General features: G+C 40.9%; 1 protein-coding gene across 50 annotated transcripts in view; it reads left to right on the forward strand.

The window, feature by feature from the left end:
* LOC138919032 (ATP-binding cassette sub-family D member 2-like) overlaps nucleotides 1-13,780 on the forward strand; it is a 333,145-nt gene that overhangs the window by 131,849 nt on the left and 187,516 nt on the right. For 45 of the 50 annotated variants that reach the window (XM_070242944.1, XM_070242945.1, XM_070242959.1 and 42 more), the window contains exons 8-10: nucleotides 8,011-8,179; nucleotides 8,327-8,531; nucleotides 9,085-9,140. In XM_070242944.1, the coding sequence (XP_070099045.1) occupies nucleotides 8,011-8,179; nucleotides 8,327-8,442 (285 nt within the window). In that variant the 3' untranslated portion in view covers nucleotides 8,443-8,531; nucleotides 9,085-9,140. The remainder of the gene's footprint in view (nucleotides 1-8,010; nucleotides 8,180-8,326; nucleotides 8,532-9,084; nucleotides 9,141-13,780) is intronic. The other 5 variants (XM_070242990.1, XM_070242991.1, XM_070242993.1 and 2 more) reach the window with 2 other exon arrangements.

The raw sequence follows: 13,780 nt of genomic DNA on the forward strand, positions 1-13,780 counted from the left end.
CCTTACTCATTCTTTAAAGCTCACTTAAAAATTAATATTTATCTAAGGAATCCATACTTGTGCCTTTAAAATCAAATAGTACTGAAGGCTTTATAAAGGACCGTGACAGGCCCTCCCCAACCTCACAACCCCAGTCCTTTCTATCCCCCCAGTTCCATTCCCCATGGAAACCACTTGAGCCATTTCTATCCTAGCTGTTCTTGTGTTTACCTCCATTTATATAACTAGTACGAATACTTGTATTTAAAAGTAATTTTAAAATATTAGACACTAACTTCTTGCCGTGGTAGATAAAATTTGAGTAGGTAAAATTGCAGGTGGATGAAATTTGGTCCACACCCCATTCCCCTCTTCACTCTTCTCAGTCTGTCCTCACTTAAATCTTTATTCATGCAAAGTTCATCTTGGCATGGAAGGTGACCCCTTTCCTGGAACGTGTTCAGAGACTGCTCCTCCCCTGCTCCCACAGAGCTGTGTATCTCTCTTAGTGCACTGTTCCCCTTGCCCTTCCACGTTGGGGTTATCTATAGAACAGGTCACACAGCTGTGGTCTTTACTGCTGTGTGCCCGATATTGGTAAACCCTGCTCTTCTTCCCTGTCCCTAGCCATCTCTATATCTTTCTGCTTTGCCAGTCTCTGGGTGGGGGGAAACCAAAGTGGGTACTTCCTGTGTGCCCTGAAAGGCTGGGACGCCGGTCGTTCACTCTGCTCTCTCTTTCCCTGAAAGGAGAGCTCTTTCTAGCTGAGGAGTTCCCTCTTAGCACTGAGTAATGCCAGCTTAAAGGACGGGGTGATGCAGGCAAAATGAAGCTGTTCTTCTTTCTCTTTATGTGTGGTTATTCTCACATTTTTTGTTCCGCTATGTTGCTAAAGTTTCTTAAGAGGGCTTTAGAGCTCTCCCAGAACTCTTTTTGATCATGGGTAGGTAGCAGTCTAATTGTTGATCTTTCTGGGAGGACAGAGGCTAACATCTCCTACTCCCCCATCTTGGTGACATCACTCACTAACACATCGTTAAGGCTTTTTCATTTATATTCATGAGGGATAGTGGTCTTGTCTTTGCATGTGATGTCTTCACTTGCCATTGAAATTAAGGTGACTCTGGCCTAATAGAATGATGTGAGACCAGCTCTCTCCTTCTAATATTTTCTGAAATAGATGGTGGGAGATTGGGATTATTTTCTCCATTAATAGTCAATGGAATTCACCAGTTGAGTCATCTGAATCTGGGCTTTTCTTCCCTGAAAGGGTTTTAATTAGTAATTTAACTTTCTTGTTTGTTACAGATCTATGGAGATTTTCTATTTCTCTTTGAGTCAGTTTTGGAAATTTGGATCTAAGAATTTGCCAATATCTTATAAATTGTCTAATTTGTGGCATAAAGTTGTTCATAATATTCTCTTATAATCCTTTAATTTCTCTGTGGGTGTCCCTTTCTAATTTCTGATTTTGGTAAATTCTATCTTCTCTCTTCCTTGGGGATGCTAGCTAAGGGATTGTCAACTTTATGTGGTAAACAGCCAATTTCTGGTTTTATTGATGTTTGTGTTTTGTATTTCACAGACATGTGTTCTAATCTTTTGTATTTCCTTTCTTTTGCTTGTTTTCAGTTTGGTTTATTTTCCTTTCTTTCCTTTCTTAGGGTAGGAACTTAAATTATTGATTTGAGACTTTCCTCTCTTCCACTATAGGTGTTTAATACTCTAAATTTCTCTCTAAGTACTGCTTTAGGCACATCCCATAGACTTTGATATTCTATTTTTTAAATTTTCATTCACTTCAAAGTACTTTCAAATTTTGTTCCCAATTTATTCTTTGACTCATATGTTATTCAGATGGGTGTCATTTAAGTTCCAAATGTTTGTGGATATCCCAGATATATTCCATTCTTGATAGCTCACATTCCATTGTGGTTGGAGAACGTATTTTATATAATTTCATTCTTGCTAAATCTGTGGAATTTATTTTATGGCTGAGTACACGGTCTATCCTGGAGCATGTTCCATGTGGTATTGAAAAGAATGTGTGTTTTGTAGTCATTGAGTGCAGTGATCTATACACGTCACTTAATTTAATTTGGTTGATAGTGCTGTTCAAGTCTTGTATAACCTTGCTGATTGTCTTTCCTCTTTTTAATCCATTATGGACAGGAGGCAGTTGAAATTTCCAAGTATTGTTGAATTGTCTCTTTCTCCTTTCGTTTCCGTCAAATTTTACTTCACGTATCTTGAAGCTCTGTTGTTACATTTGTAAGCATTGTTAATTTTTATATCTTTCTGATTTAATGACATTTTGTCATTTGGATATGTCCCTCTTTGCTTCTAATAATATTTCTTGTTTTAAAATCTACATTGTCCAGTATTAACACAACCCTCCAGCAATCTTTTGGTAACTATTTGTGTGATGTGTCTTTTCCATCCTTCTAGTTTCAACTTCTGTTTGTCTTTGAATCTAAGATGTGTCTTTTGTAGATCACGTATAGTTGGATCTTGCTTTATTATTCATTTTCCCAATCTCTGTCTTCTAATTGTTTTTTTTAGACCATTCACATTTAGTGCAGTTATTGATAGGATCAGAGTTACATTTGCCATTTTGCTATTTGTTTTCTGTGTCTTCAGGCTTTTTTGTTCTCTGTCCTTCCTTTATTAACTTCTTTTGTGCTAAATAAATCTTTCAGTATATCATTTTAATTCCTCTATTGAATATTTTTTACTGTTTTTGAGCTATTTTCCTAGTGTCTGTGGTAGGGATTCCAATATGCATTTTAACTGACTATGGTCTATTTCAAACGAATATTAACTTAATTCCTATGAAATATAGAATGTTTCCTCCAATGTAACTCTGTTACTTTCCCCTCTTGTGCTCTTGTTTTTATATATATTATATCTATATATGTTACAAAACCAATACTAGAATGTTACAATTATTTCTTTGTACAATCTCATGTCTTTTAAAGAATTTAACAGAAGAAATGAGAAAATATATTTATAGATTCTTTTTTTTAAAACCCAGAAATTTATTACTTCTGGCTCTCTTAATTTCTTCCAGCTGATTCGAGGTACTGTCTGATGTCATTTTCTTCCAGCCCAAAGAATTTCCTTTAGTATTTCTCACAATTCAGTTCTGATATCAGGAAATTCTTCCAGTCCTTTTAAATTTAAGAATGTCCTTATTTCACCTTTATAATTAGTGGATAGTCTTGCTGGATAAAAAAATTCTTCGTTACCATTTTTTCTTTCAGTATTTTGAATATGCCATTTCACTGCCTTCTAGGGTCTATTTTCTCTGATGAGCAGTTAGATATTATTTATGTTGATGCTCTCCTGTACATGTTCAGTTGTTTTTCTCTTTCTTAAGATTTTCTCTTTGTGTGTGGCTTCCAACAGTTTGACTATGATGTGTCTAGGTAAAACTATATCTTTGTATTTATCCTACTTGGAGTTCAGTAAGCTTCTTGGATGTGTAAATTAACATTGTTTCATCAACTTTGGGAAGTTTTGGACATTATTTCTTCAAACAATTACAATAACTATTAGATCCACAATTTGAGGAGGTGTATTACATGAGATTTGGGACGTTTACTGGGAAAGTCTAGGAACCTGGAAATTGGAATGATTACATGTATTTGGATTCACATATAGCTGAACTCATTGGGCACAATGAGTCTCCCTTGATTTCATAAGCAGTTGTTTCTCCCTGTGTGAGGCTGTTCCTTCATTGCTGGTATTCAACTATAGGATGAATCTCAAAATCATTATCCTGAGTGAAAAAAAAGCCACACAAAAATACACTGTATGATTCCTTTTGCATGAAACCCTAAAAAGATAAAACTAATCTAATATTGACAGGTGTAGAGAGAAACAGTTCCCAGATGGAGGTGTGTGAACAGTTTGAAAAGTGATCCAATATACTGGGGCTCTCAATAGATTGCCTCAATTACTCACTCAGATAAGGTTTGAATACAAGAATATCTTCAAGAGGGACATTATGTTCCTCAATATTTTATAAAATGATCACTAGCCATATGAGGGTGAATGCCGGGTAAGTACACCTCCCCCAATTACTGCGAGGATGGATCAGTGTGAGGTCAAGATTAAGGTGAAGAAATTGTATTCCTTCACTTACATGGATTTACCGAGCATCTCGGAAGCCCAAAGTTATTATCAGAGGAGAAGGATATGGTCAAACATATACTACTACTTGGTCAGAACAGATGTTCTAAACTCTGTGCACTTTGCCTGGCAGGTGTACACTTGCCTCTGCACAGCTTTGAGGCTTATTAGACAGTTCAAGTTTGTTGTACCTGCCACACACTCTGCAATTTTAAGGCCTTTAAGGTATACTAAAAGTCACTGCTTTGAGGAGCTTAGAAAAAGAAGTGAAGAGTAACTGAATTCTGACAGTGTCTGTCTCACTTCTCTCTCTCTCTCCAAATCCTAAGGGGTGATCCTAGTATAAGTTACCCCTGAAGGAGATACACACTATCCTCAGGCCCTGTCCGAACTTCCTTACTGGCTCCAGGCCCATAATAGGAATAAAAAACCAGCTATGTTCAGAGTAAAATTGCAAGAAATCCAGAAATTAAAAAACCAAAAACACAAAAGGAACTCAAGATCTTGCCCAATAAAGCAGAAACTAGGTAGCACATAAGGGGGTGGATCCTTACCATATTAGATTAGGAAGGATGAATTATGTTTGGATAGGCTCAAATTAATCAATATGAGTATACTCCCTGTGGACTCAGGAGCAGCCCATGTTGCATTTCAAAGCAATGAAATATGTATTTTCTCTAATGGGATACTGACAAATGTTTTTTGAAACTCTTAGAGTGTTTCTCATGTGCAGCCATCTTTTGTGGTGATATGAAGGGATCAGTGGTGGTGGCTCTTTGATCATGAAGTTCATTGAAATGAAATAGATGGGTATTCTACTAAGATGCTTCTTGAGATATATATCTATATACATGTGAAATTCTGGATCTTGTGGGCAGAAAACGAACACAAATCACCACAACAGGGATTTAGATTCTCTTTCTAAATCCTTGATATATCCTACTTTATAGACAGGAGGCTTTGACTAAAGGGAAGGCTGGGTCCCTTTGACAAAATTCCTCATAACTTGGTCACAAGAATATACAATTAAACATTCCCCAAAAGTCCCCAAGGGAGACCTGTGGCCACATACCCATCAACTCTCCTTCAAACTGGGTTTACAGTGTATGGTGGCATCATTGGAAATTATGGCTGCTACGATTACAGTCTCACTTAGGGGTGGTTCTGAAATGTGTGGTGAAAAAAAAATCTTCCCAGTGGGTAGAGTTTAAGGAGGTATATTTAGTTCACTTTGTGAAGAACTGACATGTACTTGAGTTTCGATTTATACTGATTTATGTCCAGTAGCTCAGTGAGTTGACAGGTAGTAGGGGGCTAAACAAGAATAAGACTGGAAAATTGGTGACCAAAAGGTCTAGAAGAGACACATGCGGATGGAATTCTAAGAATAGGTATTGAATGGGGTTTATAAATGCTTAACGGAGGATAGGATATCAGAGGGAAGAGAACAAGTGAGGTGTTGGGTATTTATTCCTTTGGCTCTCCGTGCTGAGCCATGTAATGGGCATTCACAATGTTTCTCTTCCTAAGACCACAGCTCTCATAAGGGTGGCCTTTTGTGCTAAGTTCTGATAATGTCACCTACTCTCACTACAGCCCTGGGGGCGATAATAACTCTCTACCAACACTAGTTACAGGATGCTTCACTAACCCTACCCACATTTTTAGAGCCCTATTTATTAGACTCTCCTCAAGTGTCCCATGGTTTCTTGACAACTGACACCTGTTTCTTCAGGGGACCCTGACTAATAGGCCCCACAACAAGCCTGATCATAAACTCCATGGGGGTAGGGAATTTACTCTCTTTTATTTGATGTTGCTATCCCAGCACCTAGAATGATGTCGATTGTACAGTCAGTTTTCAATAAATGTTTGTTAAACGACATATGTGTGACCACTTTCTCTCCTTCGTGATCTTTATGTTAAAGTCTATTATGATTGATTTAATATAGTTTAACCAGCATTCTTGTGCTTTTATCTGTAATTTGGTAAAGAATGACAAAGAATTATAAACGTCAGCAAAAAGCAAGCAAACTTGTCGTTATGTGCATGGAAATCCAAGATATTTAACATAAAAATTTCTGAAACAATAAGAGAATTCAGCAAGAATCAATGTTAATGTAGAAGACCCAACAGATTTCCTATAAACATCCACCCCTGGAGCACCTGTGCAGACCCTCAGTAGAATCTGCACACTGGGCCCCAGGCGCGCCAGGATGGGGCTCAGGGGTTGGTGGGTCCGGCGGCTGTAAAGGAACAGGGTGGAGGTCCCAGGTTGAAAAATTGTAAAATTATAATTTTACAGCTATATAATTTAACTACTTCAGTCGGCATGTCTTTTTCTTTTTACAAAGTCAATTTTCCTACCTAACTCCAAATTTTTTTCACACCATCTAAGTAATATTTTAATATTTTCCATATCCAATCCGTATTCAAATTTCCCCAATTACCTCCAAATGACTTATGAAAAAAATGCTATTTTAATCGGGAGCCAATAGCGGACTACCCTTTGCATTTGACAGCAGAGTTCAGGCTTAACCCTTAACCTCTTCGGGCTCGGAGGACCCTGGGCAGGAGAGATTTAAGAACACCGTCCTCCCGCTTTCGCGGAAAGGCCAAAAGTGACTTGAAATGTAGACGCGGAGGCCTATGGGAAATGTAGTTTTAAATAGGTGAGGTTCACCGCCTGGACTCCGGGAAGGGGACGCCACGCTCCTTCTGCGCATGTGCAGCCGTAGCCTCCTCGTTTGTCTTCTCAGGACTCCAGAGAACCGTTGGGGAACTTTGGGGTGTGCTCGGAAAATGCAGGGTGCGCACCGAGGGCGAGGGACTAGCTGGGAAGGGTGTGCCTGTGCTTGGGGATGGGAGCAGGAAGTGTCTGGGACCTCGTCGCCCCCCGCGGCGGTGTATAAACCCGGGCGGGCCGTCAGAGCGGGTAAGGCCGATGGGGGAGACCCCGGCCCTCGGGCTGCCGGGGGGCGCAGGTGTTCGGGGCGGTCCGGGATGCCCGAGGATCGTGTGACCAGCCCGCCTGCAGCCCGACCGGAGAGAAGCCCATGTCGGCGGCGGTGGGTGCGGGAGGGAGGAGTGCGTTTATCAGGCGGACGGTGACCGTGGGTCTGCGGTGGAGCCCGAGCTCTGGAGCACTACAGGCCCGGTCAGTGCCAGCTCTGTCACCTGTTAGCAGGGGCGACAGAAGGAACCTGGGCGAGAGTCAGGGTTCTCATCTATAAATATTAATAATGATTGTTTCACGGCGACGTTTGGAAACATAGATCACTATTTTAGACAAGTGCCAGGTAGGAAGCCTTAAGTAAGTGACAACTGCTGTTATAGTTAGAGGACGCTTTGTTTTTTTACTGGATAGTTTAATGTACCCTGACAACCACTTCACCAGAAACCGAGGCTCGGGTCGGTGGCCCGATGTGCTCGAGTCAGGAGCTCCCAGCCAGGGAATTTGGATTCGAGGGCAGGTGTGCTTGGCTTCAGTCTCAGGCTTTGTCTGATGTCACACCTGCCCAAGACTGGCATTACAGCCTTCACAGCACTTAGGAACATGGCCTGTCCCTGCGTCCCCAGGGATGTAAAGGAAAGGATGTGGATGGAATCCCACCATGTGTCACATGTATCCTGGGATTTCTAGTGTCTCTTCAGGTCCCTTGGGTCAGACAGAGGTGCCTGGCCCCCTCTGCATTGTCAGGCTTTCTGTCCTTGAAGTCTGACGTTATAATGAATTCTAAGAGTCAGCCTTTTTGCCCCTAAGATGAATTTATTTCTCAGATCCATGTCCCAGTTGCCTTGAAACAAACCAGCCCTTGTGAGGCAGGAAGCAGGGGGCCTCTGTGAGGGAGTCTTACCTGGAAGAGAGCGCCCCTCTGACCTTAGACCTCTCTCCAGAGCTTCAGAGCAGAGACAAGAGCCCAGAAAGGAGCAGATGCTAGATTTGCAAGATCAGAAGCAGGTCTTGATCCTCCTGCCCAGAATGAACCAGACTTGATGATGCCACCTTCAGGAGCCACCACACTGTGTGACAGTGGGGCATTTGGGCCGTCCCTGGGAAGTACAGGTGAGCTGGGGTGGCCCAGGGGCAGGCTGCTCAGGAAAGCCTGCTTTGTTGGAGAGCCGTGAGGGCAAGGTCTGGGGGTAAGGGACAACCAGGCAGAGGGAGGAAGTTCTGTCTCCGGTCCCCTTAAATGGCCCCCGCTATTTACAGATGCGCTGCTGTCACACATGTCCACCACCACATGTGACATTAGTGACGTTATCCTGATGTCACAGGATCCAAGAATGATGATCTGTGAAGAGTTTTCCAAGGTCACCTACTTCTAACTCTTTTGAAAGATTTAAAGACATTGGGCCTGAAAATTTCAGTGACTTGTCCAGGGAAACGCAGTTTGTGACAGTTCACTCTCTCACAGGTAAGTTACCAAAAGCATCTATCGAAAGGGCCTTTTGAGAAATACTTCCCAGCTGAAATGAACAATTACAAATTCCTGCCTTAAATCCTCCCATCTCTTTTACTAGGCTTTCCGTGGATTGTGTATACCAGGGGTTGAATAATATTACTGAGAAAAATAGATAAATGATGCATACTGAGCATTTTTCTGCTAAGTTAACTTTAATGAAGGAATAGTGTCTTGTCGTTTGGCGTACTTTAATTCAACTGATCGGTTGTTTTTATTTCTTTCTGTTATCCAGAAGGACGCATGCGTTATTGTTAAATCAATCGAGTAAAGTTTATGTTCACTCAGTAAAAAACTGCAGATTTCAGCTCCATGGTCATTTCAGAATCACACAAAGACAGGTGTTGCTGCCTGTCCATGATCCTTCTTGTGCCTTTTCAAGGCCCAGAGGGCCCTGTGCCTATGGGGAGGATGATCCCCAACTGGGGTGCTGAGATTTGAGGAGGTGAATCTAAGAGCTGTAAGACAGCTAAATCTCAGGACCCCTGTCTTCTTTCTGTCCCCTCAGCTGAACCACAGTCCTCTGTACTCGCCCAGGAGCCACAGAGAGTGAACATCCCTCAGGTGAGCTCTTTATTCATTCCCCACTTTATATTGTAATGGATTTATAAGGTTTAGCAGGATCCATGCATTAAAGGAAAAGGAGAAGTTGAAATAGTAGAAATCAAGTCAGTCTTGAGGAAAAATATAGCGTGTTTTACTATTAATTGTGATGTTGGCTGTTAGCTTTGAGTGGGTAACCTTGTCAGGGTAAGTAGTTTCCCACTAAGCTACCTGTTTCAATCTCTTTACTTGTGATTGGGCTATTCAGATTCTCTGTTTCTTCTTGATTCAGTTTTGGGAAGTTGTATGAGTCTTAGAATTTATCTGTTTCTTCTGGATTGTCCAGTTTGTTGCTATATAGTTTTTCATAGTATTCTCTTATAATCCTTTATATTTCTGTGGTATCTGTTGTAATTTCTCCTCTTTCATTTCTAATTTTATTTATTTGAGCCTTCTCTCTTTTTTTCTTAGAGAGTCAGGCTAAGGGTTTGTCAATTTTGCATATCTTCTCAAAGAACCAGCGCTTTGTTTCACTGATCTTTTCTACTGTTCTTTTTTCTTTTTTGGTTTCAATTTCATTTATTTCTGCTCTGATTTTTATTGTTTCCCTCCTTCGGCTGACTTTGGGCTTTGTTGGTTCTCCATTTTCTAACTGTATTTTAAGATTGCTTATTTTAGATCTTTCTTGTTTTTTTAAGCTGGGCCTGTATTGCTATGAATTTCCCTCATAGGACAACTTTTTCTGCATCCCATATGAGTTGGTATGGTGTATTTTCATTTTCATTTGTCTCCAGATATTTTTTGATTTCTCTTTTAATTTCTTCAATGATCCATTGGTTGTTCAGTAGCATGTTGTTTAGTGTCCACATATTTGTCACTTTCCCAGCTTTTTTCCTGTAGCTGATTTCTAGTCTCATAGCATTTTGGTCAGAAAAGATGCTTGATGTGATTTCAATCTTCTTAAATTTATTGAGGCCTATCTTGTTTCGAAACATATGGTCTGTCCTTAGAATGCTCCATGTGCACTTGAGAAGAATGTGTATTCTGCTATTTTTGGACAGAATGTTCCATATATATCTATTATATAGTCCATCTCGTCTAGTTTTCCATTTAATTCCACTATTTCCTTGTTAACTTTCTGTCTGGATGATCTATCCATCGATGTAAGTAGACTGTTGGGGCCCCCTGCTATTATTATGTTGTTGTTAATATCTCTTTTTAGGTCTGTTAATAGTTGCTTTATGTACTTTGGTACTCCTTTGTTGGGTACACGTATATTTATAAGTGTTATGTCTTCTTGTTGGAGTGTCCCTTTTACCATTATATACTGCCCCTCTTTGTCTCTCATTGCCTTTTTTATCTTGAGGTCTACTGTGTCTGATACAAGTATTGCAATAACTGCTTTCTTTTGTTTGCCATTAGCTTAGAGTATCATCTTCCGTCCCTTCACTCTGAGCCTGTGTTTGTCTTTAGAGCTAAGAGTGTTTCCTGGAGGCAGCATATTGATGAGTCTTGTTTTTCAATCCATCCCACCACTCTGTCTTTTGATTGGATAATTCAATCCATTTACATTTAGAGTGATTATTTATATATAAGGGCTTAACGCTGCCATTTTATCACTTGTTTTGCAGCTCTGTATTTCCCTTGTTTCTTGTCTTGTGTATTTTGGACTGCCAGTTCAGTTTGGTAGTTCTCTATGATGGTTTTCTCAGTTTTCTCTTTTTTGTGTGTGAGGAAGACTGGCCCTGAGCTAACACCTGTAAGCAATCTTCCTCTTTTTTAGCTTGAGGAAGATTGTTGCTGAGCTAACATCTGTGGCAATCTTCCTCTGTTTTTTGTATGTGGGATGCCAGCACAGCAGGGCTTGATGAGAGATGCATAGGTCTGTGCCTGGGACCTGAAGCTGCAAACCCTGGGTGGCTGAAGCAGAGCATGTGAACTTAACCATTATGCCACTGGGACAGCCCCTCAGTTTTCTTTTTTTCTGTATCATTTGTGTCTCTGTTCTGATTATTTGTTTAGTGGTTACCATCAGGTTTGTATAAAAAATCTCGTAGATGAGATATACCATTTTCTGATAGCCTCTTATTTCCTTGGTCTAAGCCAGTTCCATCCCTTTCCTCTTCCTCTGATTTGTTGGTCATAACACATTCTGTTTTGTGTTGTGATTTTGTGGTTAAAATCACAAGATTATAGTTATTTTTGATGTTTTCCTTCCCTTTACCTTTCATGTCATAATTAAGTTTTTGCTAACCTCTTCTGGTAGAGAGCTGCAATTTTCTGACTTTGGCTGCCTATTTATCTCCTTGCTCAAGGCTTTGTGAACTCTTTTTTTTCTTTTTCAGGTATGAAGGTCTTCTTGAGCATTTCCTGTTTGGGGTGTCTTGTGGTGATGAACTACCTCAGCTTTTGTTTATGTGGGAAAGTTTGTATTTCTCCACCATATCTGTAGGATATTTTTCCCTGGATAGAGTATTCTCAGCTGAAGGTTTTTGTCTTTCAGAATTTTGAATATCTCATTCTACCTTCTCGTAGCCTGTAAAGATTCTGCTGAGAAATCTCCTGAAAGTTTGATATGGTCTTTGTAAGTTATTTTCTTCTGCCTTGCTGCCTTTAAAAATATTTCTTCTTTGTCACTGACTTTTGCCAGTTTTACTACTCTATGCCTTGGAGTAGGTCTTTTTACATTGATGTAATCAGAAGTTCTGTTAGCGTCTTTTACTTGTAATTCCAGCTCCTTTTCCAGGTTTGAACAGACTTTCTGCTCCTTTCTCCCTCCCTTCTCCCTCTATAATACCCGTAGTTTTTATGTTGCATTTCCTAATTGAATCAGATATTTCTCAGAGAATTTCTTCGGTTCTTTTTAGTCTTAATTCTCTCTCCTCCTCCATCTGAAGCCTTTCTATATTTCGGTCCTCCAGATTGCTAATTCCGTCTTCCATAACGTCAGCTCTGTAATTCAGGGTATCCAGATTTTTCTTTATCTCATTGTGTTTTTCATCTCCAACATTTCTGATTGGTTTCTCTTTGTAGGGTCAATCTCTTTTGTGAAGTATTCCCTCTGTTTATTAATTTTATTCCTGATTTAATTGAACTATCTGAATTTTCTTGTAACTCGTTGAGTTTTTTAATGTTAGCTATTTTGAATTCTCTGTCGTTTACATTGTAAATTTGTGTGCCTTCAGGATTGATTTCTAGGTGCTTTTCATTTTCCTTCTGGTCTGGACTATTAATATATTTCTTCATACTATTTGATGGGGTTGGTTTGTGCCTTCACATAGATAGTATCTGGTTGCAGATTCCACCTGCCACCACTGGAGGAGGTTCAGGAGCTGTGTATTCTGAGCCTGCTGTGATCCCTGGTGTCTGTGCTTGTCCTTTGGAATCTATGCTGACAGGACCCATCTGCGATTGCCTGCTTGTAGCTGCTGCTTTGCTAATGTACGCACGGGCACTCTAGACGGGGTCCCTTGCCCTGGCTGACTGGCTGAGCTTGTGAGCCCAGCAGGGGGAGGGGCACTTCTTTTGCATGTGCCATCCCGTGGGTGTTCTCTGTTTGCCCTCGCTGTCTGTCCTCCTGGCGTGCTGGCTTCATGAAGACAACCCCACAATAGCTTAGCCTCCTCTGTGGAGCTTTCCTATGGGATGTGAGGGAACTTGGAGAGCGAAGGCATTCCTACAGAGTCTCCCCCCAGGCCCCTCTTTTCTCAGAGCTGTGCATGGTCCTGTGCCCTAGGTCATTGCTGGGGAGGGAGAGGAGATCCCCTTACTTCCTCCTCCTTCCTCCTGGGGGGTCCAGCACCTCCACCTTCAGGCATTTGGCTGCATGGGTCTCTCAGATGTCTTTTGTGTTGTGTGCCTGTCCTCTGTTGGTTTATGAATGTCCTTTTCATTCTTTCTTAGGGAGGAGAGTCTAAGGGAAGAGCTCACTCCGCCGTGATGCTGATGTCATGCCTGGTCATTCTATTTTTAAGTTTTTGAGGAATCTCTGTACTATTTTCCACAGTGGCTGCACCAATTTACATTCCCACCAGCAGTGTATGAGGGCTCCCTTTTCTCCACATCCTCTCCAACACTTCTGTTTTCTTTGTAAAGATTGGCACCTGAGCTAACATCTGTTGTCTATCTTTTTTTCCTTCTTGTTCTCCCAAAACCCTCCCAGTACATAGTTGTATATTCTAGTTGTATATCCTGGCTGTGCTGTGTGGGATGCCACCTCAGCATGGCTTGATGAGTGGTGCCGTGTCCAGGCCCAGGATCCAAACCGGCAAGACCCTGGGCTGCTGAAGTGAGTAGCGCACACGAACTTAACCACTCGGCCATGGCACTGGCCCCTCTCCAACACTTCTTATTTCTTGTCTTTTTAGTAATAGCCATTCTGATGGGCATGAGGTGATATCTCATTGTGGTTTTGATTTGTATTTATCTAATAATTAGTGATGTTGAACATCTTTTCATGTGCCTGTTGGCCATCTGTATATCTTTGGGAAAATGTCTGTTCAAATCCTCTGCCCGTTTCTTGACTAAGTTTGTTCTTTTGTTGTTGAGTTCTTTATATATTTTGGATAGCAACCCCTTATTGGATAAATGATTCACAGATATCTTCTTCCAATTGCTAGGTTGTCTTTTCATTGTATTGATGTTTCCTTAGCCATACAGAC

This window comes from Equus caballus, chromosome 19, assembly GCF_041296265.1.
Source record: "Equus caballus isolate H_3958 breed thoroughbred chromosome 19, TB-T2T, whole genome shotgun sequence".
NCBI classification, from domain to species: Eukaryota; Metazoa; Chordata; class Mammalia; order Perissodactyla; family Equidae; genus Equus; species Equus caballus.